The sequence below is a fragment of the Opisthocomus hoazin genome, chromosome 17, assembly GCF_030867145.1.
Source record: "Opisthocomus hoazin isolate bOpiHoa1 chromosome 17, bOpiHoa1.hap1, whole genome shotgun sequence".
Taxonomy (NCBI): Eukaryota; Metazoa; Chordata; class Aves; order Opisthocomiformes; family Opisthocomidae; genus Opisthocomus; species Opisthocomus hoazin.
The window spans coordinates 2,513,409-2,537,896 of record NC_134430.1 but is presented as its reverse complement, the minus strand read 5'-3'; the positions used below and the strand labels follow the sequence as shown (position 1 = coordinate 2,537,896).

At 69.8% G+C, this 24,488-nt stretch overlaps 1 protein-coding gene across 5 annotated transcripts in view; it reads left to right on the top strand.

The window, feature by feature from the left end:
- Nucleotides 1–777: 777 nt before the first annotated feature.
- Nucleotides 778–24,488, top strand: part of ADGRB2 (adhesion G protein-coupled receptor B2) — a 31,042-nt gene continuing 7,331 nt past the window's right edge. For 2 of the 5 annotated variants that reach the window (XM_075437984.1, XM_075437983.1), the window contains exons 1-17: nucleotides 778–847; nucleotides 7,793–8,594; nucleotides 13,622–13,705; nucleotides 15,521–15,685; nucleotides 17,308–17,472; nucleotides 18,350–18,514; nucleotides 19,250–19,414; nucleotides 19,493–19,594; nucleotides 19,696–19,802; nucleotides 20,292–20,486; nucleotides 20,579–20,647; nucleotides 20,753–20,861; nucleotides 20,936–21,082; nucleotides 22,662–22,737; nucleotides 22,808–22,910; nucleotides 23,110–23,153; nucleotides 24,173–24,299. In XM_075437984.1, the coding sequence (XP_075294099.1) occupies nucleotides 7,808–8,594; nucleotides 13,622–13,705; nucleotides 15,521–15,685; nucleotides 17,308–17,472; nucleotides 18,350–18,514; nucleotides 19,250–19,414; nucleotides 19,493–19,594; nucleotides 19,696–19,802; nucleotides 20,292–20,486; nucleotides 20,579–20,647; nucleotides 20,753–20,861; nucleotides 20,936–21,082; nucleotides 22,662–22,737; nucleotides 22,808–22,910; nucleotides 23,110–23,153; nucleotides 24,173–24,299 (2,610 nt within the window). In that variant the 5' untranslated portion in view covers nucleotides 778–847; nucleotides 7,793–7,807. Of the gene's footprint in view, nucleotides 848–5,258; nucleotides 5,630–7,792; nucleotides 8,595–13,621; nucleotides 13,706–15,520; nucleotides 15,686–17,307; nucleotides 17,473–18,349; nucleotides 18,515–19,249; nucleotides 19,415–19,492; nucleotides 19,595–19,695; nucleotides 19,803–20,291; nucleotides 20,487–20,578; nucleotides 20,648–20,752; nucleotides 20,862–20,935; nucleotides 21,083–22,661; nucleotides 22,738–22,807; nucleotides 22,911–23,109; nucleotides 23,154–24,172; nucleotides 24,300–24,488 lie in introns of those variants that run through there. The other 3 variants (XM_075437986.1, XM_075437985.1, XM_075437987.1) reach the window with 3 other exon arrangements.

Genomic DNA, 24,488 nt, shown 5'->3' with positions numbered 1-24,488 from the left:
CAACCACGCGTGAACAACCCGGCCCGCGCCGCTGCCAACCCCGCCACGCGTTACCCACGGCCACGACACGCGTGTGCGCGCCAGATCCACGTGCACGCCACATCCACGTGCGCGCTGGAACGGTGCCCCTTCCCCCCCCCCCCAGCGGTGCAGCATCCCGGGGGCCACATCCCCCCCCCCCCCCCGGCTCCGGTGCACCGTGGGGGGGTACACACACAAGGGGTCCTCATCCCCCCCCAGCCCTGCAGCATCCCGGGGGTCTCCTCACCACCACCACCCCCCCCCCCCCGGCTCCGGTGCACGGCGAGGGGGTGGTACACACACAGGGGTCTCCATCCCCGCCCCCCCCAGCGCTGCAGCATCCCGGGGGTCTCCTCACGCTCCCCCCACGGCTCCGGTGCAGCGGCGGGGGGGGGGGTACACACACACGGGGTCTCCATCCCCGCTCCCCCAGCGCTGCAGCATCCCTGGGGTCTCCTTCCCGCTCCCCCCAGCTCCGGTGCACCGGGAGGGGTACCCCCCCCTCCTCACCCCCCCCCCCCCCCGGCCTCCCGAAGGCGGCCCCGCCGCCGCGCAGCCTCCCCGCCATGCCCGCTGCTGTCACACCGCCCCGCGCCCGCCGCGTGCAGCCAGTGCCCGCGCCGCGCGCGCCGCCGCCGCCGCCCCCCGCCCCCCCCCGCCCGCTCCGCCGCCGCCGCCGGGCCCCGCGCGCCGCCGCCGCCGCCGCCGCCCCCCCCCGCCCCGCGCGCCGCCGCCGCGCTCCCCCGGGCGCGCCCGGGCACCGGCAGCCGCCGGCCGGGGATGGCCAGCCCGCTGCCCGCCGCGCCGCGCCGCTGACGGAGCGCAGGTAAGGGCGGCGGGGAGCGCGGGGTCCCCCCCTCCGGTACACCGGCACCCCCCCCCCCCCCCCCACCCCGGGACCCCCGAAGCACCGAGCTCCCTTCCCGGTGCACCGAGCCCCGCGGTGCGTTCCGCTCCCCCCCCCCCCCCCCTCCGCTCTCCGCGGCGCAGCGGGGGCGGCAGCTCGGCGGGGATGCGGGATGCGGCGGGATGTGCTGCTGGGGGGCAGAGCCCCGGTGCCGCCGGGGCACCCCCCCAAGCCCCCCTCCGCCAGCCCCGGGGAACTTTCGTGCCGCCGCGGTACCGGGGCTGGTTCCGTGCCCCGGGGCGGGCGGCGGCATCCCCGGGCCCTGCCTGGAAGTTGCTGCGGCGGCGGGGCCGGCTCGGTACCGGGTCTGGCTTCGAGCGGCGGGGGCTGCCGGCCCCCCCCCCCCCATCCCCGGGGCTGCCGGTCCCCCCCCCCCCATCCCCGGGGCTGCCGGTCCCCACCCCCCCCCCCCATCCCCGGGGCTGCCGGTCCCCACCCCCCCCCCCCATCCCCGGGGCTGCCGGTTCCTACCCCCCCCCCCATCCCCGGGGCTGCTGGTTCCCACCCCCCTCTATCCCTGGGGATGCCCGTCCCCCCCCCCCCCATCCCCGGGGCTGCCGGTCCGTCCGTCCCCCCTCTATGCCCGGTGCTGCCGGTGCCCCCCCATCCCCTCCCCGGTCCCCATCCCCTCCCGGGGGCTGCCGGTACCCCCTCCCCGAGCCCCCCCCCCCCCCCCCCCCGGGTGCCAGCCCCCCCCTCCGAGCAGCCAGTCCATCTCCCCGGGGCTCCCGGTCCCCCCCCCACCTCCCCGGGGCTGCCGGTGCCCCCTTCCCAAGCCCCCCCCCCCCCAACTTCCCCGGGGTGCCAGTCCTCCCCCCCCGGGGCTGCCGGTGCCCCCCGGGGTGCGGGTGCCCCCTCCCCAGGCAGCCCCACGGTGGAGGGGCCGCACGTGTGTCACTGGGCACACGTGTGTCACTGGGCACACGTGTGTCGCTGGGCACACGCATGGCGAGGCGGTGTGTCACACAGCAAGGCCACGCGTTGCCTGCTGGCATCCCCCCCGGCGGGGGCACGCGTGTTGGTCTCCCCGCGCCTTCGCCCCTGGCAGGGTCCCGGGGGGGTCGACACGCACCGGCACGCGTGGGCACGCGTGTTGGCCGACCGCCCCGGCAGTGGCGGGGCTTTGTCCGGTGCCGGCGTGGAGGGCTGCGAGGCACCGGGGGCCGTGTGGCACCGGGGGGGGCCGTGGGCGTGCGGGGAGGGCACACGTGGGCTCGCAGCGTGTGACGGCACGGGCGCATGGTGGCAGCGGGCTCTGGGGGGGGGACACACATGACACACGCATGGACGGGGGAGCTGCTTCCCTCCCCGGGCGACCCGCGAGCCCCGGCCTTCGCGGTGGGAGCGGTGCCACGCGTGCCACGCGCGCGTGTGCCCACGCAGGTCACTTGTTGAAGCACGGGGAGGTTTTCCGCAGCCCCGGCCGGCGCGGAGGGCACGCGTCGGTGCCCGGGGGGGGGCTGGCAGCAGCGCGGCGTGCGAGCAGCCCTTTGCTTTTCTAGGTCACGGCGCTACCGGTGCCGGATGGCGCCTGGCAGCCGGGGACGTGGGGACGTGGCGAGGTTTTTGGCGGGGGCACGCGTGGGGCTGGCGCCGCGCCGCTGGCAGAGCTCGCGGTGATCTGGGGATGACCTGGCCCCCCCCCTCGGTGGCTGAGCCGTGGGGGGCTCGTAGGGAGGGAGCCAGCTCGGGGGGCTCGCTGCGAGCATCCGTGGGGAGGAGCGGGGCCTCGGTGCCCCGGTTCCCAGCGGGGTTCGTTGCGGGGAAGGCGGCGGGTGCTGGAGTTGGCCGCGGGGCAGTGCCAGCCCCTCTGCGCCGGCGCCTGGCAGCGGTTCCTCTCCAAGGCCCGCCCGGCCGCTCGTCGAGCCTTGCTGCCAGCCCCGCTTTGAGCCGAGGAGTTTGCCGGAAGCTGGGATCCTACGAATTCGATCCGTGCCGACACGAAACATGGACACGGAGCGGGCACGGCGGGCGGCTGGCTCTCCGCGGCGTGGCAGAGGTGCTGGGACGCGCTGCCCGCTCTTCCTGGCTGCGCCCGGCTCTTCTCGACGCCTCCGGCAGCGCAGCTCTCCCGCCCGGTGCTGCGCCGGTGCCGGGCGTCGGGCCGGGGGTGCCGGGCTCTTCCCGGAGAGCCGCGGTGGGCTCGGTGCTCGTCTCCAAACCCCCCCTGCGCGGAGGAAGGTGATGCTCGGACGGACAGACGGACACACAGACTACGGGATGAGCCGCCAGCCCCGGTCCAGCCCACGCAGCCCTCGGGGCTGGGCTGCTGCGACGCCTCGACGCTTCTCCAGGGGAGTTTGGACCGAGGCCCTGCAAACTCATTGCCTGCCACGGAGCTCTGGTGGGGACGGGGCTGGCTCCGGGCCACGCGGCTCGGCGGCCAAGCGCCGGAGGCTCCGTCGCTCCTCGGTGCTCGCGGGGGCCATCGTGTCCCCCCCCCAGCTCTCATCCCGGCCGTTGGTTCTCCATGCTCTCCGAGAGCCGGATGGAGCCGGGACCCTGCTCCACCTTGGAGGCTCCCGGTGGATCCGGGTTTGGCTGAGGCAGTGGGTGACAAAAAAAAAAATCCCCCTCCGACATGAGCACACAGCCAGGCTCGGACCCCCCCTTTGGAGCCCTCCTGGGGCTCTCAGCCCCCCCCCCATCCCTTTCCCATGTGGTGCCGGGGTGGGATGGAGCTGATGGAGGAGAGGGAGCCGCATCCCAGCAACGCGGAAACTCCTCGGAAGAGGCCGTGGGAGAGCGGCGGGAGCAGGCGCGGCTGCTGCAGCCCCTGCGGGTGCCATGCTGCGGGTGAGGGGGGGTTCTCGCCTCCAGGGACCCCCACAGCCGCGGAGGGGGAGGCAGCACGCGCCGTTCCCCGGCGGAACGTCATCCCTAATCCCGGAGGAGATTTCGCCGTGCTGTCTCTCGGCCTTGCTTTTGGAGGGGAGTTTCACCAACAGCGGGGAAGTAAAATAAATAAAAAGGCCTGCGCTTGCCAGTGCTGGCGAGGCTGCGCCGGCGCTTGGCAAAGCGGCACCGTTAATTACAGCTCGGCTCTGCTGCCAGCCTGCCCGCTTCGGGGAAGGCGGTGGCAGCTCGCCGGGGGAGCGTGGAGGGGGGGAAGCGTGGTCCCAGGCGCCGGGGGGAGCGTGCCGCGGCGGGGGGAAGCGGCACCGGTACCGCTCTCCCTGCCAAGCGCCCGTGCGTGCACGGGAGCCCACGCGTGCTCACATGTGTGCGTGCGCACGCCGGTGCGGGAAGCCGTGGGGGTTTTTTTTTGGGGGGGGGGAAGGCTGAAGGTTGGGGTCTCAGAGGAGTTACTCCGGCACTTTGGCTCGCGGCGTTCGTGAGTTGGCGGAGAGGCCGTGTCGGTGGTGCCGAGGGCAGGGGCTCGGCGCTGGGGGTCCGCAGAGCGGTGAGGGCTGAGCGTGGCGGAGGCGGCTTTGGAGTTCCCAGATGGCTCTGAACCGCTAGCGAAGATCCTGGGGATCGGAAGGTCGCGGGCTCTCCCGGCGGGAAGAGCTCGTCTCGGCGCTGCGTCCGTTGGCATCGCTGCTGGGCAGGCTGGACGTGCTCCCGTGGGATGGAGCCCGTTTCGCGGCCGCGTGGCCGTGCCGTGCCGAGCCGTGGTGCCGGGCAGGCTGCTCCTCCCCAGGTGCCGTCGCCTTTCAGCAGGGAGCGAGGCCGTTCCCACCACGGTTCAGCATCCAGCACTGCCCAGCCCTTCCTCGCCCTTGTGCCCTTGTCCCGAGCCATCCTCGCGTTAGGAATTCTCATGGATCGTAGGTTTTCCACAGCCTATTAAAAGACTGCCGGGTTAAAAACCGTGTCTCTTAAACCCCAAATCTCCTTTAGTTTACTATTAATCGTTTCTCAGATTATTAATGCCAGCAGGGTTTAGTGCCGCCCGTTTATCACTTTCGGGGCTGGTTCGTTGGTTCTGGCTGTGCCTGGCTGGAGCAGGGCGGCTGCAGCCGAGCCGAAGCGCCGTGGTCAGGAGCCGGCCCCCGCCGTGCCGGGGTGACGGAGCTGGACCAGGTCCCCGCCGAAATTCCCTTTCGTGTGAAGCGTTTTGAGGGAAACGACCTGTTTGTGCGGCGCGAGCAGGGCTGGCGTGGAGCGGTGTTGGGGTGCCTCCTCCCGCCGTGCCGCGGCTGCCGGCGAGGGAGACGCGAGCCCTGGCCGCGTCCTGCCGGGTACCGGGGCCGGGAGGGAGGCGATGGCCGCGACGGAGAGCGGCTGTGCTCCGACTGCCGGGGACCCCGGGATGTCGCTTCCTCGCGGTCGCTTCCCGGTTCCGTCATGGCTCTTTAAAGGCTTTAATTAAAAACCCACCCCCTTCCCTGCGCCCGGGCGGGGAACAAAGGCCGATGGAAGGGGCTGGAGCGGGTGCCTGCGGCGGGCAAGCGTGCCAGCCTGTGCCAGCCGTGCTCCGGGTGCCGTCCCCATCCCCGGGGAGCAGAGCCCGCTCCCGCAGCAGCCCAGCGAGACGCTCGGGGGGTCCCCGGGGGCAGCCGCCGTCCCCCCATCAGCAAGCTCTGCCAGGATGCAGCCGCAGGTGCCGAGCGGTTCCCCCCGCATGGACCGAGGCCGTTTCGGAGGGGCGACGGGCGGCGGGGCCGTGCCTTGGCACCCCGACCACGCTGGGCTCGCCCTCGCCGGAGCACACGGACGGCGACGCTGCAGGGTGCGAGGTCCTCGCCGCGGTGCCAGGTAGGGGGGTGACGGTGGCCGCTCCTCGAGCCTCCCACCGGGTGACTCGGTGCCCCAGATGTTAAATATCTCCTCGGCCCCGGCTTGCGGCTCAATGAAATATTTTCACTGCAGCAGCAACAGCAAGCGCTGCGGGGAGTGGGGCCGGTGCCGAGCGAGCTCTGTCAGATCTGAGCTGCTCTTAACGAGCCCTGGCCTTCGCTAGCGGCTACGGTGCGGTGCCGGGCTCTGCCGCCGCGGCCCCGGCAGGTTTTTGGGGTGGGGGGAGGCTCGCCGTGGGCCGGAGCGCCTGGGTCTCGCCTGGCACCGTGTTTAAAACGCGGGGAGCCCGGGGAAGCGTGGCGGTGGGCTGCTCGGCCGCGGCTGTCCCCATGAGCGTTCCGGCAGCCAGATCGCCCGGTGGCAGGCTGGGCAGCGGGAGCCGGGCGGGAGGGATGGGAGGATGGCGGTGCCGGAGCATCCCTCCCGAGCATCCCTCCTCGCTGCTCCCGGGCGAGGGAAGCAAGCACCATCTTGTGTCCCTGCCAGGCTGCGGGAGCCCCGGCAGCTCGCTGCAGAGCGGCAGCATGTCCCTGCCTGACCTCCTCCTCCTCCTCTGCCTCCTCCTCCTCCTCTACTGCCTCCTCCTCCTCCTCCTCCTCCCGTCCTGGCTCTCCCCAGAGCAGTGGAGGGCTGTGATTCTCCAGGGGACCCCAGGTCCTTGCTGCGTGCTTGAGGAGCATCAGTGGGGGGGGATGCCTGCGGGGCTCCCTGCTCCAGCCCCCCTTGTCTCCCCACTGCCGTGGGTAGGGGGTCTCCTGTTGAATTCCCTGGGGTCTCCCAGGGGTGGAAGTGGCTGCAGGAAAGTGGGGTTTTCTTTTGCCCCAGATCTCCCTGCTTACATCGGGGGGTCCTGCCTGGATCCAGCCCCGGGCCTGGCCGCTCCGGCTGGCTCCATCCCAGCCCCTTTCTCCCCGTGTCCACGTGCCGCTGGCGGGGGCCGGCTGCCGGCATCGAGCCCCCACGCTGCCGGGGTAGCAGGAGCCAGCACCAGCCTGTTGCTTGAGAGCAGCGTTATTTTTAGCTCTAATGTGCCCGTCGTGGCTCCGGCGCAGGCTCGGCCGAGGCTCGGGCTCCCTCCCCGACGAGCAGGGGGATGCCCCGCTGCTGGAGCCTCGGCCGGCGGTGGTTTGGGAGCAGGAGGTGTTGTTTGGGGGTGGAGGAGAGCATCCTCGTGTCGTGCCGAGCGCTTGGTATCCCCCACGCGTGGCTGGGCTGGAGGGGAGTGGGGACCTCGGTGACTTTGGAAATCGGTCTCTGGAATGGCATCAGTCCCCTGCGGCCACCTCCTGAGCGGGTGCTGTCCCCGGGGCTGTCCCCTCGCTGCCGGGGGCGCGGGCTGGCCTGGCAGAGCGGTGCCAACACGCGCACGGCGGCCTCAGCCACCGCAGAGCCACGCTCCGGTCCCGCTTAATAAGGCCACCGCGTGCATTATTTTATTAATGAGTTATTAAAAAGCTATCCACGGCGATGCTGCTGCGTACCCGGCGTGCTGTCCAAGAAATATATGTATTTTAACGATTGCTCGCCCCGTGCCGGGCTCTCGCAGCAGGTGGGGGGGACACCACGCTGGTGGGGTGCCCGTGCATCCCCCCCATCGCCCCGGGCTCCTCCACTGAGCAGCCAACTTGTCCCCGTGCTGCTCTGGGGCACCAGCAATAGCTGCGAGGCTTTTTATAGCCCCATCTGGGCAGAAGCTCTGTGGTGGCCCAGGTTGTGCTCGGCGGGCTCCGGTGGGTGAGCCAAGATCCAGGGGGGTCACTGTGGTGGGGGTCACTGCGGTGGGGGTCCGCTGGCTGCAGGGTGCGAGCCGGGTATCTGCTCTCTTGGTTTTGGGGTAAAGTCCCTGGTCCGGGCTGCATGGTCCCTGGCCTGGGGGCTGCCTCAACACAACCTGGGGGACTGGGCAGGGGTCTCCGATGGCTGTCCCTCGCCTGCAAGGTGGCAGCTGGGGACGTGGACCAGCTGGGATGCTGCTCCCATGCCGAGGGCTTGATGCAGGGTGCTGACCCCCCACCCCACCCCATGCCAGCTCCGCATCGCCCCGGCACAGCGCGGAGCCCGCGGCGGCGTGCCTCCTGGTAAGCATCTGCCTGTCCGTCTGTCCATCTGTCTCTCCCCCAGGGCAAATGCCATAGGATGACCGCTGCTGGTCCCCTCTTACTGGCTGTGATATCGTCTCTCCTGTGGCTCACGCGGGGCTTCGACCCGGCTCCCAGCGCCTGCTCCGCTCTGGCCTCCGGCGTCCTCTACGGCTCCTTCTCCCTCAAGGACCTTTTCCCCACCATCTCCTCGGGCTGCTCCTGGACCCTGGAGAACCCCGACCCCACCAAGTACTCGCTCTACCTCCGCTTCAACCGGGAGGAGCAGGTCTGTACCCACTTCTCGCCCATGGTGCTGCCGCTCGACCACTACCTGGCCAACTACACCTGCGACCCCCGCGGCGAGGCCGCCAGCCCCCCGCCCGCCCGCCAGCACCCAGAGGAGGAGGAGGAGGGGGAGGAGGAAGCCGAGCTGGAGCTGTGCGAGGGCGCGGGGCCCTTCACCTTCCTGCACTTCGACAAGAACTTCGTGCAGCTGTGCCTGGCGGCCGAGCCCGAGGCGGCCCCCCGCCTCCTGGCCCCCCAAGCCCTGGAGTTCCGTTTCGTGGAGGTGCTGCTCATCAACAACAACAACTCCAGCCAGTTCACCTGCAGCGTGCTCTGCCGCTGGCTGGAGGAGTGTCTGCAGGCGCCCGGCGCCCGCCGCTGCGGCTTCACCCACGCCGCCTGCAGCTGCCAGGCGGAGAGCCCGCCGGTGCCCCGGCGCAACGGCACCCGGCACGCCGCCCGCACGCCCGCCCCGCCGCCCGCCGCCAGCGACTGCTGCCCCACCGACCTGCATTCTGCGAATGCCAACGAGTTGGACCTGCCCGAGGTCCCGCACGGTGAGTGGGGTGCGGGGGGAGCCCCGGGGATGAGCCTCCTGCTCCGTGCGTGCTTCCCCGAGTGCCGTGCACAGAGCAGGGAGGCCGTGCGATGGGTGAATCCTGCCTGTGCACGCTCCCTGGGGCAGCAGGGTGCCCATCGAGCACTGTCCATGGAGCAGTGAGGCTGTGTGATGGGTGAATCCTGCCCATGCACACTCCCTGGGGCAGGAGGGTGCCGGCTGAGCACTGTCCATGGGGCAGGAAGGTCATGCGATGGGTGAATCCTGCCTCTGCACGCACCCCAGGCCAGGAGGGTGCCAATCCGGCACTGTCCATGGAGCAGGGAGGTTGTGTGATGGGTGAACCCTGCCCGTGCACGCACCCTGGGGCAGGAGGGTGCCCATCAAGCACTGTCCATGGAGCAGGGAAGCTGTGTGATGGATGAATCCTGCCTGTGCACACTCCCTGGGCAGGAGGGTGCCAAGTGAGCACTGTCCATGGAGCAGTGAGGCTGTGTGATGGGTGAATCCTGCCTGTGCACGCTTCCCGGGGCAGGAGGGTGCCCATTGAGCACTGTCGATGGAGCAGGGAAGCCGTGTGATGGGTGAACCCTGCCCGTGCACGCTCCCTGGGGCAGGAGGGTGCCCATTGAGCACTGTCGATGGAGCAGGGAAGCCGTGTGATGGGTGAACCCTGCCCGTGCACGCACTCCAGGCCAGGAGGGTGCCCATCGAGCACTGTTCATGGAGCAGTGAGGCTGTGTGATGGGTGAACCCTGCCCGTGCACGCTCCCTGGGGCAGGAGGGTGCCAGCTGAGCACTATTCATGGAGCAGGGAAGCCATGCAATGGGTGAACCCTGCCCGTGCACGCACTCCAGGCCAGGAGGGTGCCCATCCAGCACTGTCCATGGAGCAGGGAGGCCATGCAAAGTGCAAACCCTGTGCATGCTCCCAGCTCCAGGCGCACCTCACCCGAGCGATGGCCGAGCTCGGCTGAGCTGCAGCTCGCTCTGCCCCGGCCGTGGTCCGGCCGGCCCTGCCGCGCTGGCCCCAGCTGTTGGCCACGGCTGCTCTGGCACAGCCGGCGCGGCCTCGGGGTCTCGCTCGCCATCTCCCCGACACAGGGCTGCTGCTCGCCTGACTGCGAGCCCGGAGCGGGAGCCCTGTCACTCTGCATTGGTGGAGACGTGGAAAACAATTTGCAGGTAAAATGACCCTTTCCCGTGGCAAATTACCCTTGACTGCTGCAGCCCAGGCGCTTGTTATTCCAGGCAGGATGGCACGGCACGGCGGCACGGCACGGCCGGGCTGTTAACCAGGCGGAATGAAGCCATTTGCTCGTTACGGAATTGCAGGAACCTCAAGTGAAGATAAGGCAGCCATGCTCGCCCACACCCTCGGCACCGGGGTCGGGCTGCCCGTGGCAGGGAGCCGCCTTGCCCAAGCGCTCCCTTCGCCCGTGGGGCATCTCGGCGAGGTGGTGCAGGGGTTTTGGGGCACAGCTGGCCAGATGTTCCCCCTGTGCCAGCGCTGGGTGATGAGCGGGGAGGAGCAACCCCTGACTTAGCTGTGCAGGGTCTTTATCCAGCAGATTAGGCGGTGGTGATGGGCTGTGGGTATATATATATATAATTTCATTGGGCTTTAGCATTTATTTCAGGAGCTAAATGTCATTACGGGCAGATCCCCCGACTAAATCCCTGGTCCGTTACAGCTGCAGGGTTATAAATCGCCTCATCCTGATGGGAGCTGCTTGAGCTGATCTGATTTGGTTTTTTCCTTCCTTTTCCCCCCCTGTAAATGCAATTCCGCATGGACGATGAAGAGCTCCGTGCCAGGTTCAGGTGCCATCCCCGAGCTCAGCCTGGCCGACCCTCTGCCCCCAGGGATGCCGCAGGGGCGGACGCCCGCTGTGGGTGGGGGCTGCTGGGGGAGCAGCGGGATCTGGCACAGAGCAAGGCTGGAAGATGCCGGGTCCCCCGGGTCCCCCGGGTCCCCTGCTCCTCCCCGGGGCTGGCTTGGCAGGGTTCATAACGCCGAGCACGGCTTGAAAAGATGATGGAGAGGGGGGTTCCCGCAGACCTGGCATGCCCGGGCACCGAGCCGCCTGCCGCCTCTCCGCTCACCATCCGCAAGGGCGAACTCCCGCTCCTTCCCCAAATTACATTTGACATTCAATTAAAACCGGGAGGCGCCCGGAGGTGCAACGTTATTGCGGTGCCGGAGCCCCGGGGGTGACGCGTGGCCTCGGCCGCCCCACGCGCCGCTGCCAGCGGTGCAGCCCCCCGTGCCATGGTCCCCTCCGCATCCCCCCGTGTTGTGGACCCCTCTGCAGCCCCCCGTGTCGTGGTCCCCTCTGCAGCCGCCCATGCTGTGGTCCCCTCTGCAGCCCCCCGTGCCATGGTCCCCTCTGCAGCCCCCCGTGCCGTGGTCCCCTCTGCAGCCCCCCATGCCGTGGTCACCTCTGCAGTCCCCATGCCATGGTCCTCTCTACAGCCCCCCGTGCGGTGGTCCCTTCTGCAGCCCCCCGTGCCATGGTCCCGTCCGCATCCCCCTGTGTCGTGGTCCCCTCTGCAACCCCCGTGCCGTGGTCACCTCTGCAGCCCCCCGTGCCATGGTCCCCTCCGCAGCCCCCCGTGCCGTGGTCCCCTCTGCAGCCCCCCATGCTGTGGTCCCCTCTGCAGCCCCCCATGCCATGGTCCCCTCTGCAGCCCCCCATGCCGTGGTCACCTCTGCAGTCCCCATACCGTGGTCCCCTCTGCAGCCCCCCGTGCCGTGGTCCCCTCTGCAGCCCCCCGTGTCGTGGACCCCTCTGCAGCCCCCTGTGCCGTGGTCCTCTCTGCAGCCCCCCGTGCTGTGGTCACCTCTGCAGCCCCCCATGCTGTGGACCCCTCTGCAGTCCCCATGCCGTGGTCCCCTCCACAGCCCCCCGTGCCGTTGTCCCCTCCACAGCCCCCCATGCCGTGGTCCCCTCCTCAGCCCCCATGCCATGGTCCCCGCCGGGCGTTCGCCTGTGTCGCCGGACCGGGCTGCGGGGCTGGAGCACAGAGCACCCTTCATGGCAGCGAGGGGGGGGTCCCGGCCTCCCCCCGCACCCCACGGGGTGGAGAATGGTCGCCTTTCAGGGTGGCGGTGGCAGGCAGGGCCGGGGGGCTGAATGGTGCCTGTGAGCCGAGCCTTGGCGGGCGCCCAGCGCTGATCTCACCGGCTCTCGGCCGCCGAGCGCCGCAGCCGGGCGAGGGCTGGCGACCGCCCAGCCGCTCCTGGCCGCGGTGGTCCCGGGGTTCCGCGGCTCTGCCACGGGGGACGTTGGTGGAGCCGGGGAGATGCAGCCCCGGTGCAATGGAGTGCTGGGTGCCCACGGGCGAGAAGCGTGGGTGAGCAAGGGGATGGGGCTGGGACTTTGCATGGTGACGTTGGGCACATGGCAGCCGTGCAACGGGGGGGGTCTTTGGAGGGGGTACAGCCCCACGGAGCCTGAAGTGCCAGGGCTGAGCGGTTCAGCTCTGGGGCTTGCCTGGGGCTGCGTTTCCCCTTGCCCCAAACCCATCGCCCTTCAGAAAGCAGCTCCCAGGGAGGTGATGCTGGGACGGGGCCGCGGCCAGTGGCCTGCGGGGACACGCGTGGCCTCAGGGGACATCCTGATGTCCCCCAAAGACCCCTCCTGCCCTTGCAGCCATGCCGTGGGGTCCTGGGTGACCCCCTGGGCAGGACCGGGTGCCGGGGATGGCCGCGGCCGCCCCGCGGTGACGGCTGGGGATTTAGAGCTCTCGGAAGGAAATTGAATCCGGTGTCTCTGTCGAACACAGGCGGGGAGAGTGCCCTCGTATATCCTCGGGATTTATGGTCTTCCCCGGGCGCTCGCCATGACGTGCATAATTCTGCCGTGCTGCTCGTGGGGGTGGGGGGCCCTGTGGGGAGCTCGGCCCTGCAGCCGGATGGACCCCCCCAGGGCAGCCCCTCGGCCCCTCCGGGTACCCTGCACCCCTCATGCCATGGAGCAGGGTGCGCGGGGAGCGGAGCCGAGGGTGCCCGGCTGCATCGGTGGCGATGAGGAGGAGCCTGCGCCGGGGACGCGCCCGGGCAGGGGTCACGCTGGGTTGAAGGCGAAAATCAGTAAATTGAGATCTGGTTTACGGCGCTAATAAGTGTCAGCGCAGGCAGCGCTCCCTGCCTGGGGCTCCTATATCACCCGCCTGTGTCGCGACGGGAGCCGCAGCGTGCCCGAAGCACGACGGGGTCCCGCACCAGTGCCAGGTGTCCCCACGTCCCCTCCCCTCCGTCCCATGGGACGTCGCAGCGCCGGGGCAGCTCGGCGAGGCGGCTGTGCCAACGCTGCCTGCTCTCCTGGCTGGCACAGCAGCGGGGTGCCATGGCACTTTGGGGTGCCAGGTGCCCGGGGTGGCATTGGCAGTGCCCAGGGGACACCCCGCGGTGTCCCGCAGCTCACAGCACCCACCGGCAGCGGCTGCGAGCTGGCGAGCGTGCGGGAACTCGCCAGCCTCCTGCGCCCGGGTCTGGGGACAAGGGACCCTGCTGCAGGGCACGGGGGTGGCCCGGAGGGGGTGGGGGAGGCCGGGGAAGGCGTCCCCCCCTCCCCGCGCCCGCAGCCGCGCCTCTCACCGAACCCTCCACATGCCAGTTAATTTCACGCCAAGTGCTCTTGATGGATCTCTTGTTATTTTTGGTGAGCCGAGCCATAAATTTGTGCCATCTCACTGCAGCAAGCTGTTAAGTGGGGACGGGAGAGCAGCTCTGCCCAGCCTGGCGTGGGTGCGGGCACCCTGGTCGCACCAGGGACGCGGCACCGGGGCAGCCGCAGCCCCTGGGATGGGGGGTGATGCGTTTGGGGGAGCTGTGACACGTTTTGGGGGGCTGTGAGTGTGCTCAGCCCCATCTCTAGCCCTCGGGGATGCCACGCAGTGCTCAGTGTTGGGCCAGGCATCCCTGTATCCCCCCTGTAATGTCCCTTGACCCACAGTGGCCTGTCCCTGTCCCTGTCCCCATCCCCTGCCCGGTCTCACCGGAGCCCTTCTCTCTTCCAGGCAATGCGGTCGAGGAGAACCAGAAGGTGAAAACCCAGTGGCCACGGTCAGCGGACGAGCCGGGCATCTACATGGCCCAGACAGGTACCGGCACTGCCCCGGCGCGGGGACAGGCACAGGGTGCTGGTGGCACTGGGCTCGGGTGCCTGGCCATGGGCAGGGCTGATGGAGACAGAGCTTCCTGCCCACGGACTGACTTAATTTGCTCCATTTATATATTTTTCCTTTACACCTTCCTCTGAGGGTTGTAAAGCAAAAAAAATCCATTAATTGTTTCGTTCAGATGTATTTATTTGGAAAATCCATCTGGGTAATTTGAGCATGCGGCTCCCTGCTCCCCAGCCCCCCCTGATTTATGGTCGGAGGGCTCGGAGGCGAGCGGGAGATGGATGGGCCCCGGCGCTGGGAGGGAAGCTCCGCTCCGTCTGCCCGGCGTGCAGATCTCCTCCAGCCGGGTGCTCACAGGGGTCTGCGCCCCTGCGAGCTGCTGGGCAGAGAGCGGGGTGACCCCCGTGGTGACCCAGCCCGGCCCTGGGGTCCCCGGGTGACGCAGAGCAGCCCTGGGGTGTTGTCACCTCCGTGGGAGCCCTGCTCCGGAGCCTGCGTCCCGCCTGGCTCCAGGACGGATTGGCCCCTTCGGAGCCCTCGTCCCTCCGCGTGTTCCCGCTTTAATGAAACCGGTGGCCTTCGGCGGGGCTGTGCGACAGCTGCGGGGACATCACCGCGCTTCAGAGCAGCCGGGTGGTTGTGAATGGCGGTGCTGTGCCGGGGTGGGCAGAGGGAGCCACGCCGTGCTGCCTGCACTGCCCATGCTGCCCGTGCTGCCTGTGCTGCCCGTGCTGCCCGTGCTGCCCGTGCTGCCCGCGCCGCCTGCACTGCCCACGCCGCCTGCACTGCCCGTGCTGCCTGTGCTGCCCGTGCTGCCCGTGCTGCCCGTGCTGCCCGCGCCGCCTGCACTGCCCGCGCCGCCTGCACTGCCCGTGCTGCCCGTGCTGCCCGTGCTGCCCGCACTGCCTGTGCTGCCCGCGCCGCCCGTGCTGCCCGTGCTGCCCGTGCTGCCCGTGCTGCCTGTGCTGCCTGTGCTGCCTGTGCTGCCCGTGCTGCCCGCACTGCCTGTGCTGCCTGTGCTGCCTGCGCTGCCTGCACTGCCCATGCCGCCCGTGCTGCCCGTGCCCCCCGCGCTGCCTGTGCTGCCTGCGCTGCCCATGCTGCCTGCACTGCCCATGCTGCCCGTGCCACCCGTGCTGCCTGTGCTGCCTGCGCTGCCTGCACTGCCCATGCCGCCCGTGCCGCCCGTGCCCCCCGCGCTGCCTGTGCTGCCTGCGCTGCCCATGCTGCCTGCACTGCCCATGCTGCCCATGCTGCCTGCACTGCTTGCACTGCCTGCGCTGCCTGTGCTGCCTGCACTGCCCATGCTGCCCGTGCTGCCTGCACTGCCTGCACTGCCTGTGCTGCCTGTGCTGCCTGTGCTGCCTGCACTGCACACACTGCCCATGCTGCCTGCACTGCCTGTGCTGCCTGGGCTGCCTGTGCTGCCTGCACTGCACACACTGCCTGTGCTGCCTGCGCTGCCCATACTGCCCGTGCTGCCCATGCTGCCTGCACTGCTCACGCTGACCACGCTGCCTGCACTGCCTATGCCATCTCTCACGCCGGGTGCAACCCTGCACCCTGACCCCTTCTCCAGGCGCAGCTGGCATGGTGTCCCGAGGGTGCCCATGGGCTCCTTCGCCCCGCTTATGTCCTCGGTGTCATCACTGCCACCCGTAGCACCTTGTCCCCATCCCTGCGCTGGCAGGTGCTGCCTGGCCACTTTCCCGTCCTCTGTCCCGTCCGCTCATGGGACCTTCGCGGCCCCCCCGGGGCAGGCGCCGGCTCTCAGGGTCGCGTCTCCCGCAGGGGACCCGGCGGCCGAGGAGTGGTCCCAGTGGAGCGTCTGCTCCCTGACGTGCGGGCAGGGCTCCCAGGTGCGGACGCGCTCCTGCGTCTCCTCGCCCTACGGGACGCTGTGCAGCGGGCTGCTCCGGGAGACGCGGACCTGCAACAACACGGCCACCTGCCCAGGTACGCCGGGGCGCGGGGTACCCCGGGAGGGGGGGCTGCGCGGCGGCTGGGGGGGACCCGCTACCGGCTGGGCTCTGGGTCAGCACCCAAAGGGCTGAGTGGGCGGGTGGGTGGGGAGAACGGGGGCACGTGTTGCTGGGGGGGTCTCTGGGAGTGGGGGGGCTCTCACTGGTGGGGCTGGGCAAGGAGGGTGGCTCTGTGCGGCGGATCTGTCGTGAAAGCAGGCCTTGCCCATCCCGCTGCCTGCAGGCATCCCTGGAGCTCCTCTCGGCATCCCCATGTCCTTCTGCCTTCCCCTGGAGCTCCTCTCGGCATCCCCACGTCCTTCTGCCTTCCCCTGGAGCTCCTCTCGGCATCCCCGTGTCCTCCTGCCTTCCCCTGGAGCTCCTCTCGGCATCCCCACGTCCTTCTGCCTTCCCCTGGAGCTCCTCTCGGCATCCCCACGTCCTTCTGCCTTCCCCTGAAGCTCCTCTCGGCATCCCCGTGTCCTTCTGCCTTCCCCTGGAGCTCCTCTCGGCATCCCCGTGTCCTTCTGCCTTCCCCTGGAGCTCCTCTCGGCATCCCCATGTCCTTCTACCTTCCCCTGGAGCTCCTCTCGGCATCCCCGTGTCCTTCTGCCTTCCCCTGGAGCTCCTCTCGGCATCCCCATGTCCTTCTACCTTCCCTGCTGTGCCAGCTCTTGGGGAGCACCAAGCTGGGGGAAGCAGCTGGAATGGGTGCCCCAGTGCCCCGTCCCACCCCACCGCTCCTGCTGCTGGGAGATTTGCCTTGGGAGCAGCTCGGCCAGCGGCCCCTCTCCATCCTCCCTCCCGGCAAACTGGGAGCTTCCCCGTGGTGACTCTGAGGCTTTGTGGGGCTGGAGCCTGCGCCGGGGCAGTTGGGGCTGGGCAGCTGCCTGGACCAGTGTGAGGGGGTCCCCACTCGTGTGGGGCCGGAGGGGGCCGAGCTACCCGGTTCCTCGGGGGACGTGGTGTGCAGGAGTGGGCTCTGGGTCTCTCCCCAGGCTGCGTGCTGGCCAGTTTGTCCATGGTGGCATCCGTGCGTGACGCAGGGGGCCAGCAGGGCCTTCGGGTGGCCAAGCTGCCCTGTCCAAGCCTGGGAGGCTTTTGGGGAGCTTTGCACCCCCAAAACACTCGGGTGCCCACTGCTCTCCGTGCCGGGGAGCACAGCCCTGTCCCGGCACTCCGGGGACATCGCAGCGTGCAGAGGAGCATCCCTGGGGCTGTTGGTGCCCTGCGTGTCCCCCCGCTCCCTTCCCGCTGAGCTCCCGTGGGTGCGATGAGTCCGAGGGGTGGCCGCGCCCGGCGTGTCGACACGGCTTGGGGTGTGCGGGGCTGTGCGTGGGTGCAGGGGGACGTGCGCCGCCGGTACCGGGACCCCGAAGAGGGGGCTGGAGCAGGGCAGGGAGCGGCAGCGGCACCGCTGCCTGCTCGGGGTTCGGGCTCGGGTGTGATGGTGGGACAGGCGATGCCAGCGGGATGCTGGGGACCGCGCCCGGCTCTGCCACGGAGGGGTCTGCGATGGCCAGGACCCCTTGGTGGCAGGAGGAGGAGGAGGAGGAGGATGCTGGAGCCGCCCGCGGGTCCGGGCTCGCGTGGCGACGGCGCTGTGCTGTGTTGCAGTTCACGGCACGTGGGAGGAGTGGTCCCCGTGGAGCCTGTGCTCGGTGACCTGCGGGCGAGGGGCCAGGACCAGGACGCGGCGGTGCGTGGCCCCGCGGCGCGGAGGGAAAGCCTGCGAGGGCCCCGAGCTGCAGGCCAAGCCCTGCAGCATCGCGAGCTGCCCGGGTCAGTACCTCCCTCTCCCCCTGCTCCTCCTTCCCCCCGGGAACGCCAGGAGATGGCACCGGCCGAGAGCCAGGGCCGTGCTCCCGGGGCTGCGAGGGACGGGTGACACCGCCACGGGGACGCGGGACAGCCCGCGGGCACTCGGGTGCTGTGGCGTGGGGTGCACCCTCCTGTCCCCGCTGGAAACCCAGATGCAGAGCCGGCTCCGTCAGCCGCGTTCGGGGACTCGAGGGGGGAACCAGCCCGAGGACCGCGGAGGAGCTGGCTCCTTCCCTCCCCATCTGCTGCGACCGCCTGTCCCCGTGGCCGGCACCAGGGTGACACGGGGACGTCGTGGGGCACCGGGGAGGTGACTGTGGGGTCTGTCTGTGCGCGGGCGGCAGCGCCGTCTCCTTCCCTTCGCGGGGACCCAACGTGGGGCAGCCAGCGTCGGGCTGCGAGCAGGACGGAGTGTGGGAGCTCCGCAGCAGCTCCGGCAGCACCGTGCCACCCATGGCGCGTGGCTTTTCCCGGGGCTGCCCCACGGAGACGCTGCCGGTGGGGTGGAAGCTCGTGGAGACTCCGATCCGCAGCGCGGGGGCTCACGGGTTCGGCAGCGAGCGACGCCGGGGCCGGTGGGTTTGGTGCATGGCGACGCCGGGGGCTTGCGGCCGGTCCCCGGAGCGTGGGGGTGCGGGGGCCACCCCCGGTGACAGCCCCCCGGTCCGGGGCAGGATTCGGCGCTGGCTGTTGGTGTCGGCACGGGAGGAGCCGGCGCGTCCGTAGGTTGGACCCGTTGCGCGGAGAGGCCGGCGGGTCGCGGCGAGCCGGGGGTCCGCGCGGCCGAGGGGCCGCCGGCCGGCGGGGGGGCTGACGCCGCTCTCGCTTGTCCCCGCAGTGGAAGGGCAGTGGCTGGAGTGGGGCGCCTGGAGCCGCTGCTCCGTCACCTGCGCCAACGGCACGCAGCAGCGGACGCGCAAGTGCAGCGTCTCGGCCCACGGCTGGGCCGAGTGCCGGGGGGCCCACGCCGACGCCCGCGAGTGCTCCAACCCCACCTGTCCCAGTAAGGCCCCGCGCGACGTGGGGGGGAGCGGGCGGGAGGCCACGCGTGCCGCTGGCACGGCGCGTCGGGTCCGCCGTAAAGCCGCTGCGGTGACACGAGGATGCGGGCAGCCCCCTCCGCTGCGGGTGTGGGCGCGGGGGGAGCGGGAGCCGCGGGGTGATGCTGGGGGTCGGCAGCCGTCCCCGTCGCGCCGGTTGCTCCCTCCAGGCACATCCCAGCCGGAGGAGCTGGGGATTTGTCCCGTGCCCTCAGCCCGGTGTCACACAGGGGGGGACCCGTCGGTGCCCGGCGGCCGCAGGTCCCGGCGTGCTTTGGGCGTGCGTGAGCCCTCGTGCGTGCTCGTGGGGCTGGGGGCACAGCGGGGGGGGGTTAGTCAGGCCGAAGGATGGACCCCGTCCTCATCCCCGCCCTCCGACCCCGTCCTCGTCTTGTCCCCCCGGCATCGGTGGCGGTGCGGGGGGAGGTGAGGTGGGTGCTGCGCCGTGGCTGCCGGAGGGAGGGAGCAGCTCTGCCACGCGCCGAGGGTGCCCCGGGGCTGCCGGTGGGCGAGCGGCTGCGCGGGGACGCTGGGCTCGTCTTGGAGAGATTTAAATCATTGATCCACGGATTTCATACCCGTATTCGGTTCGTGGTGTGGGGGGCAGCCGCCACTGGGGCCCACCAGCCCGTCCCCGTCCCCTCGGGTGCCGCTCGCCGCGCCGAACCAGGTGTCCCACGGTGTCCCCATCCCCGCAGCCGACAGCAAGTGGGGTCCCTGGAACCACTGGAGCCTCTGCTCCAAGACCTGCGACACCGGCTGGCAGCGCCGCTTCCGCATGTGCGAGGGCACCGGCGTGCAGGGCTACCCCTGCGAGGGCACCGGCGAGGAGGTGAAGACCTGCAACGAGAAGAAGTGCCCAGGTACGGGGCACCCCCCCCACCCCGGTGCCCACCGCCCGGCATCCGGGCTGCGCCTGACCCCCCCCCATCTCCCCCCAGCCTACCACGAGATGTGCAAGGACGAGTACGTCATGCTGATGACCTGGAAGAAGACGGCCGCCGGGGAGGTCGTCTACAACAAATGCCCCCCCAACGCCACGGGTGAGGGGCGCGGGGCGAGCACCCCCAAACCCCCCCCCCCCGCCCTGGAGCTGGGCTGGTGGGTGGCTTCGGGCGGTGTCAAACCCGATTTTTCCGTGCAGGGTCCGCCAGCCGCCGGTGCCTGCTGAGTCCCCACGGCGTTGCCTACTGGGGTGCGCCCAGCTTCGCCCGCTGCGTCTCCCACGAGTACCGATACTTGCATCTCTCAGTAGGTGCACGCTCTGGCGCGGGACCCCCCAGCCCTCCCCTCCCTGTCGCTGAGGGTCTGCCCTGTCCCCAGCCCCTCCATCGCTGGGAAACCCAGCAGCCGCCTTGCTTCACGGGCTGGCTGCCACACGGGGAAACTGAGGCAGGGCTCCTGGGGAAGGGCTGGGAAAGGGGACCCTGTCCTGGAGCTGGAGATGGACCCCAGGCTGAGCTGTGTGCCCATGTCCTTGTGAGATGGCTTTTGGAGTGGGAAGGAACCCCCAGACCCCCAAGTCCTGCTGCTGCCCTAATTAGTGCAATTAGTGTCATGGAATCATGTTTGGGGTTGGCAGGGCCCTCTGTGGGTCACCCAGCCCAACCCCCCGCCGAAGCAGGGTCACCCAGAGCAGGCTGCACAGGACCTAGTGTCCCCACTGGCCGGGCTCTGGGCATGGCAAGGGACCTGGGGAGGGTGCTGGCAGCCAAGTGACACCAGTGTGTCCCCCCCCAGCTGCGGGAGCACCTGGCCAAGGGGCAGCGGGTGCTGGCGGGCGAGGGCATGTCGCAGGTGGTGCGGAGCTTGCTGGAGCTCATGGCCCGCAAGACCTACTACAGCGGGGACCTGCTCTTCTCCGTCGAGATCCTGCGCAACGTCACCGACACCTTCAAGAGGGCCACCTACACCCCGTCCTCCGAGGACGTGCAGGTAGCGGGGCGGGGGGACGGCGAGGGACGGCCCCGGGGAGGTGGCGGTGGTCGGTCCCCGGACCCCAGCCCCGCTGAGCCCCGTCCCCGCAGCGCTTCTTCCAGGTGGTGAGCTACATGGTGGACGTGGAGAACCGGGAGAAGTGGGAGGATGCCCAGCAGGTCAGTGGCGCGGGGCGTGGGTGGCCGGCCGTCCCCAGGGTGACCAGGATGTCCCCACCACGGGGACGCGTCCCGGCGGCTGCGGAGCTGGTCCCTCGCCCGCAGGTCTCGCCGGGCTCCGTGCACCTGATGAAGGTGGTGGAGGACTTCATCCACCTGGTGGGCGACGCGCTGAAGGCCTTCCAGAGCTCCCTCATCGTCACCGACAACCTGGGTGAGCGGCGGGGCGGACGCGGGGCCGCGGCGGGCGCGGGGACACGGCCGGTGACGCCCGCTGTGCCCTGCCAGTGATCAGCATCCAGAGAGAGCCCGTCTCCGCCGTCTCCAGCGACATCAACTTCCCCATGAAGGGCCGCCGGGGCATGAAGGATTGGGCCCGCAGCTCCGAGGACAAGCTCTTCATCCCCCGGGAGGTGCTGAGCCTCGCCTCGGCCGGTGAGGCAGCGCCGGGGCACGCGTGTGTGTGCGCACGCGTGTGCGCCTGGGGCTGTGTGGGGCCGGCACACGTGTGAGTGCGTGGCTGCTGCTGTGCGCACGCGTGCCCGTGTGTGAGGGTGCACATCTGGGGGTGCACCTCTGGTGCTGTGCACGTGTGTGAGAGTGCACGTGTGAGTGCACGTCTGCTGCTGTGCGCACGCGTGCACATCTGGGAGCGTGCACATGTGTGACCATGTGCATGTGAGTGCACATCTGGTGCTGTGCACACGTGTGAGGATGTGTGTGTGAGTGAACTTCTGGTGCCATGCACATGGATGCTTGTGTGTGAGTGTGCACATCTGGGAGTGCACATCTGGTGCTGTGCACATGTGTGAGGATGCACATGTGTGAGCATGCACGTGTGAGTGAACATCTGGTGCCATGCACATGGATGCTGATGTGTGAGGGTGCACATCTGGGAGTGAACATCTGCTGCAGTGCACATGTGTGAGCATGCACGTGTGACCATACGCATGTGAGTGAGCATCTGGTGCGGTGCACATGGATGCTCGTGTGTGAGTGTGCACATCTGGGGGTGCACATCTGGTGCTGTGCACGTGTGTGAGTGTGCATGTGTGAGTGCACGTCTGCTGCTGTGCACATGTGTGACCATGTGCATGTGAGTGCACTTCTGGTGCTGTGCACATGTGTGAGGATGCACGTGTGAGTGCACGTCTGGTGCTGTGCACATGCATCTCGTGTGAGGGTGCACATCTGGGAGTGCACATCTGGTGCTGTGCACATGTGTGAGCGTGCACGTGTGTGACCATGCGCATGTGAGTGAGCATCTGGTGCTGTGCACATGGATGCTCGTGTGTGAGTGTGCACATCTGGGGGTGCACATCTGGTGCTGTGCACTTGTGTGAACGTGCACGTGTGAGTGCATGTCTGGTGCTGTGCAAATACATCTCATGTGTGAGGGTGCACGTGTGTGACCATGTGCATGTGAGTGCACGTCTGGTGCTGTGCACATGCATCTCATGTGTGTGCACATCTGGGAGTGCACATCTGGTGCTGTGCACATGTGTGAGTGTGCACATGTGAGTGCACAGCTTTTGTGCACCTGCGTGAGCATGCAGAACTGGGAGTGCAGGCATGTGTACACGTGTGTGAGCCTGCACATGTGTGAGTACACGTCTGGTGCTGTGCACATGGAGCGTGCACACGTGATGCAGTGCGCGTTTGCACACCTGTATGAGCATGCGTGTCCAGGAGGGTGCATGTGTGTGCGTGTGAACATGCGTGAGCTTGCACGGCTGGGGCCGTGCATGCGTGCGAGTGCACATCTGGGGGTACAGAGGTGTGTGTGCACGTCTGGCCGTGCACACGTGTGAGCGGGCGGGCGGTCTCCTGCCAGCCCACGTGCCCGCGTGTGCCCGTGTGTGCCGTGCCTGTGTCGGGGAGGGGCCGCGTGGTCCCTCACGCGTGTCGGGGGCAGACGGCTGAGCCCACACGCGTGTGCGTGTGCGTGCTCGCTGGGCCCACACGCGTGTGCCGGGCGCCGGGTCACGGCCCCGCTCCCCCCCTCTCTCCGCAGAAGCGGAGGAGTCGTCCCACTTCGTCATCGGGGCCGTGCTGTACCGCACGCTGGGCCTGATCCTGCCCCCGCCCAGGTGAGTGGGGCTGCCCGCTGCCCCCCGCCCCGCGGCCCTGCCCCGTGACAGCCGCTGCCCCTCCCTGCAGGACCCCCCTGGCTGTCACCTCCAAGGTGCTGATGGTGACCGTGCGCCCGCCGACCAAGCCAGCCGAGCCCCTCGTCCTGGTGGAGCTCTCCCACATCATCAACGTGAGTGTCACCCTCCTGTCCCATCACCGGGTCACCGCTCGGTCCCGTCTGGGTCCCACCGGCGCCTTCGAGAGCCGGAGAGGGGCCAGCAGCTCGGGGAGCTGGGCAGGTCCCCGGGGAGGTCCCCATGGGCCGGTCACCCTCCTGGGGCTGCGATGGGGCAGGGGGGGACACGCTGACCCATCCGTCTGTCCTGCAGGGCACGTCCCACCCGCAGTGCGTCACCTGGGACTACACGAGGACGTGAGTGGGGGACAGGGACACGGTGGCCGTGCGATGGGGCTGGGCTGTCCCAGCACCCGTCGGTCCCCGGGGAGCCGGTGGGAGGGATGGGGAGCGGGGACGGTGCCTCCCCATGGCCGAGCCCCCCCTAACTGGGTGCCACGGGGTCGATGCCCCCCGGCGTGACGCCGCGGACCGCTGCCACCAGCCTGCCGGACGCGGTTTGTCAGCGCCGAGCCCGGAGCTCTGGCAGGAGCGAGGGAAAGGAGGGCACGGAGGGGGGGCCGGCAGCGCCAGACCCCCTGCCCGGGCGCCCGTGGGTGCCCCGCACCTCGGGGTCACTGGTTCCAGTACGGCTCCCGTGCTGGTGGGGAGACGTGTGGGTGTGATGAGTGTGGCAGGTCTCAGCCTGGCCCCAGGGGAGCTGTGTCCCCGGCTGTCCCACAGACCCAGTTCCCAGTTCCCCCGCCTTGCTGGGAGCGGTGGCTGCTCTCCCCACGCGTGGTCAGTGTCACCGCGGGGCACCCCGTCCCGGCTCCCTCCTGGGGGGGTCCCCATGGCCGGAGGGGTCCCCATGGCGGGAGGGGTCCCCATGGCAGGAGGGGAGCATCGCCCGCTCCCGTGCAGGTGTGGCTTTGGGGACAATGTGTCTCTGCCGCGTGGCTCGTGCTGGGGGGGGGATGTGGGTGTCGGGGTGCTTCTGGGACTGCTCCTGCCACCTCCCTCCATCCTCGCCCCCCCTCCTCCCGGGCCTGGCCCCCTCTCTCTGTGTGTCCCCCCCCCCCCCCAAACCTGGGTGGGGTGATTAAGAATCGAGCCTTCGTGTTGCAGGAGGGAGGATCAGCGCCAGGGCAGGGGGGGACAACCAGGGCAGGGATGGCTTTGGGGGATTAACCTGTCCCCCGGCAGTGCCCCCCCCCGCCTGCCTCCCCCCAGGCAGGGGCCAGCGAAGGGTTAACCCGGGAGAGGCGCGAGGGGCTGCCTGTGGGTTTGATCATTTCAAATTGCCCCCCCCCCCTCGCTCTGGTCCCATTAATCAGGGATGCTGGCTTGGGAAACTGGGACACGGAGAGCTGCCAGACCCTGGAGACCCTCCCAGCGCACACCAAATGCCAGTGCCGCCAGCTCGCCACCTTCGCCGTCCTCGCCCAGCTGCCCAGAGACCTGGTAGGGGACAGGACGGGGACGGGGACGAGCCCGCTGGGGACACGGGCCAGGGATGGGGGGCGATCCCCGGGCTGCGGGGCCTGGCCGAGGTGGGGGTCCCGGGGGGAGGGTGGGGATGGGCAGGGGCTGCGTTGCCTGCAGGCACCTCGGCAGGGTGGGGTGGGCACTGGGGGGGAGGAGGGGGGTGTC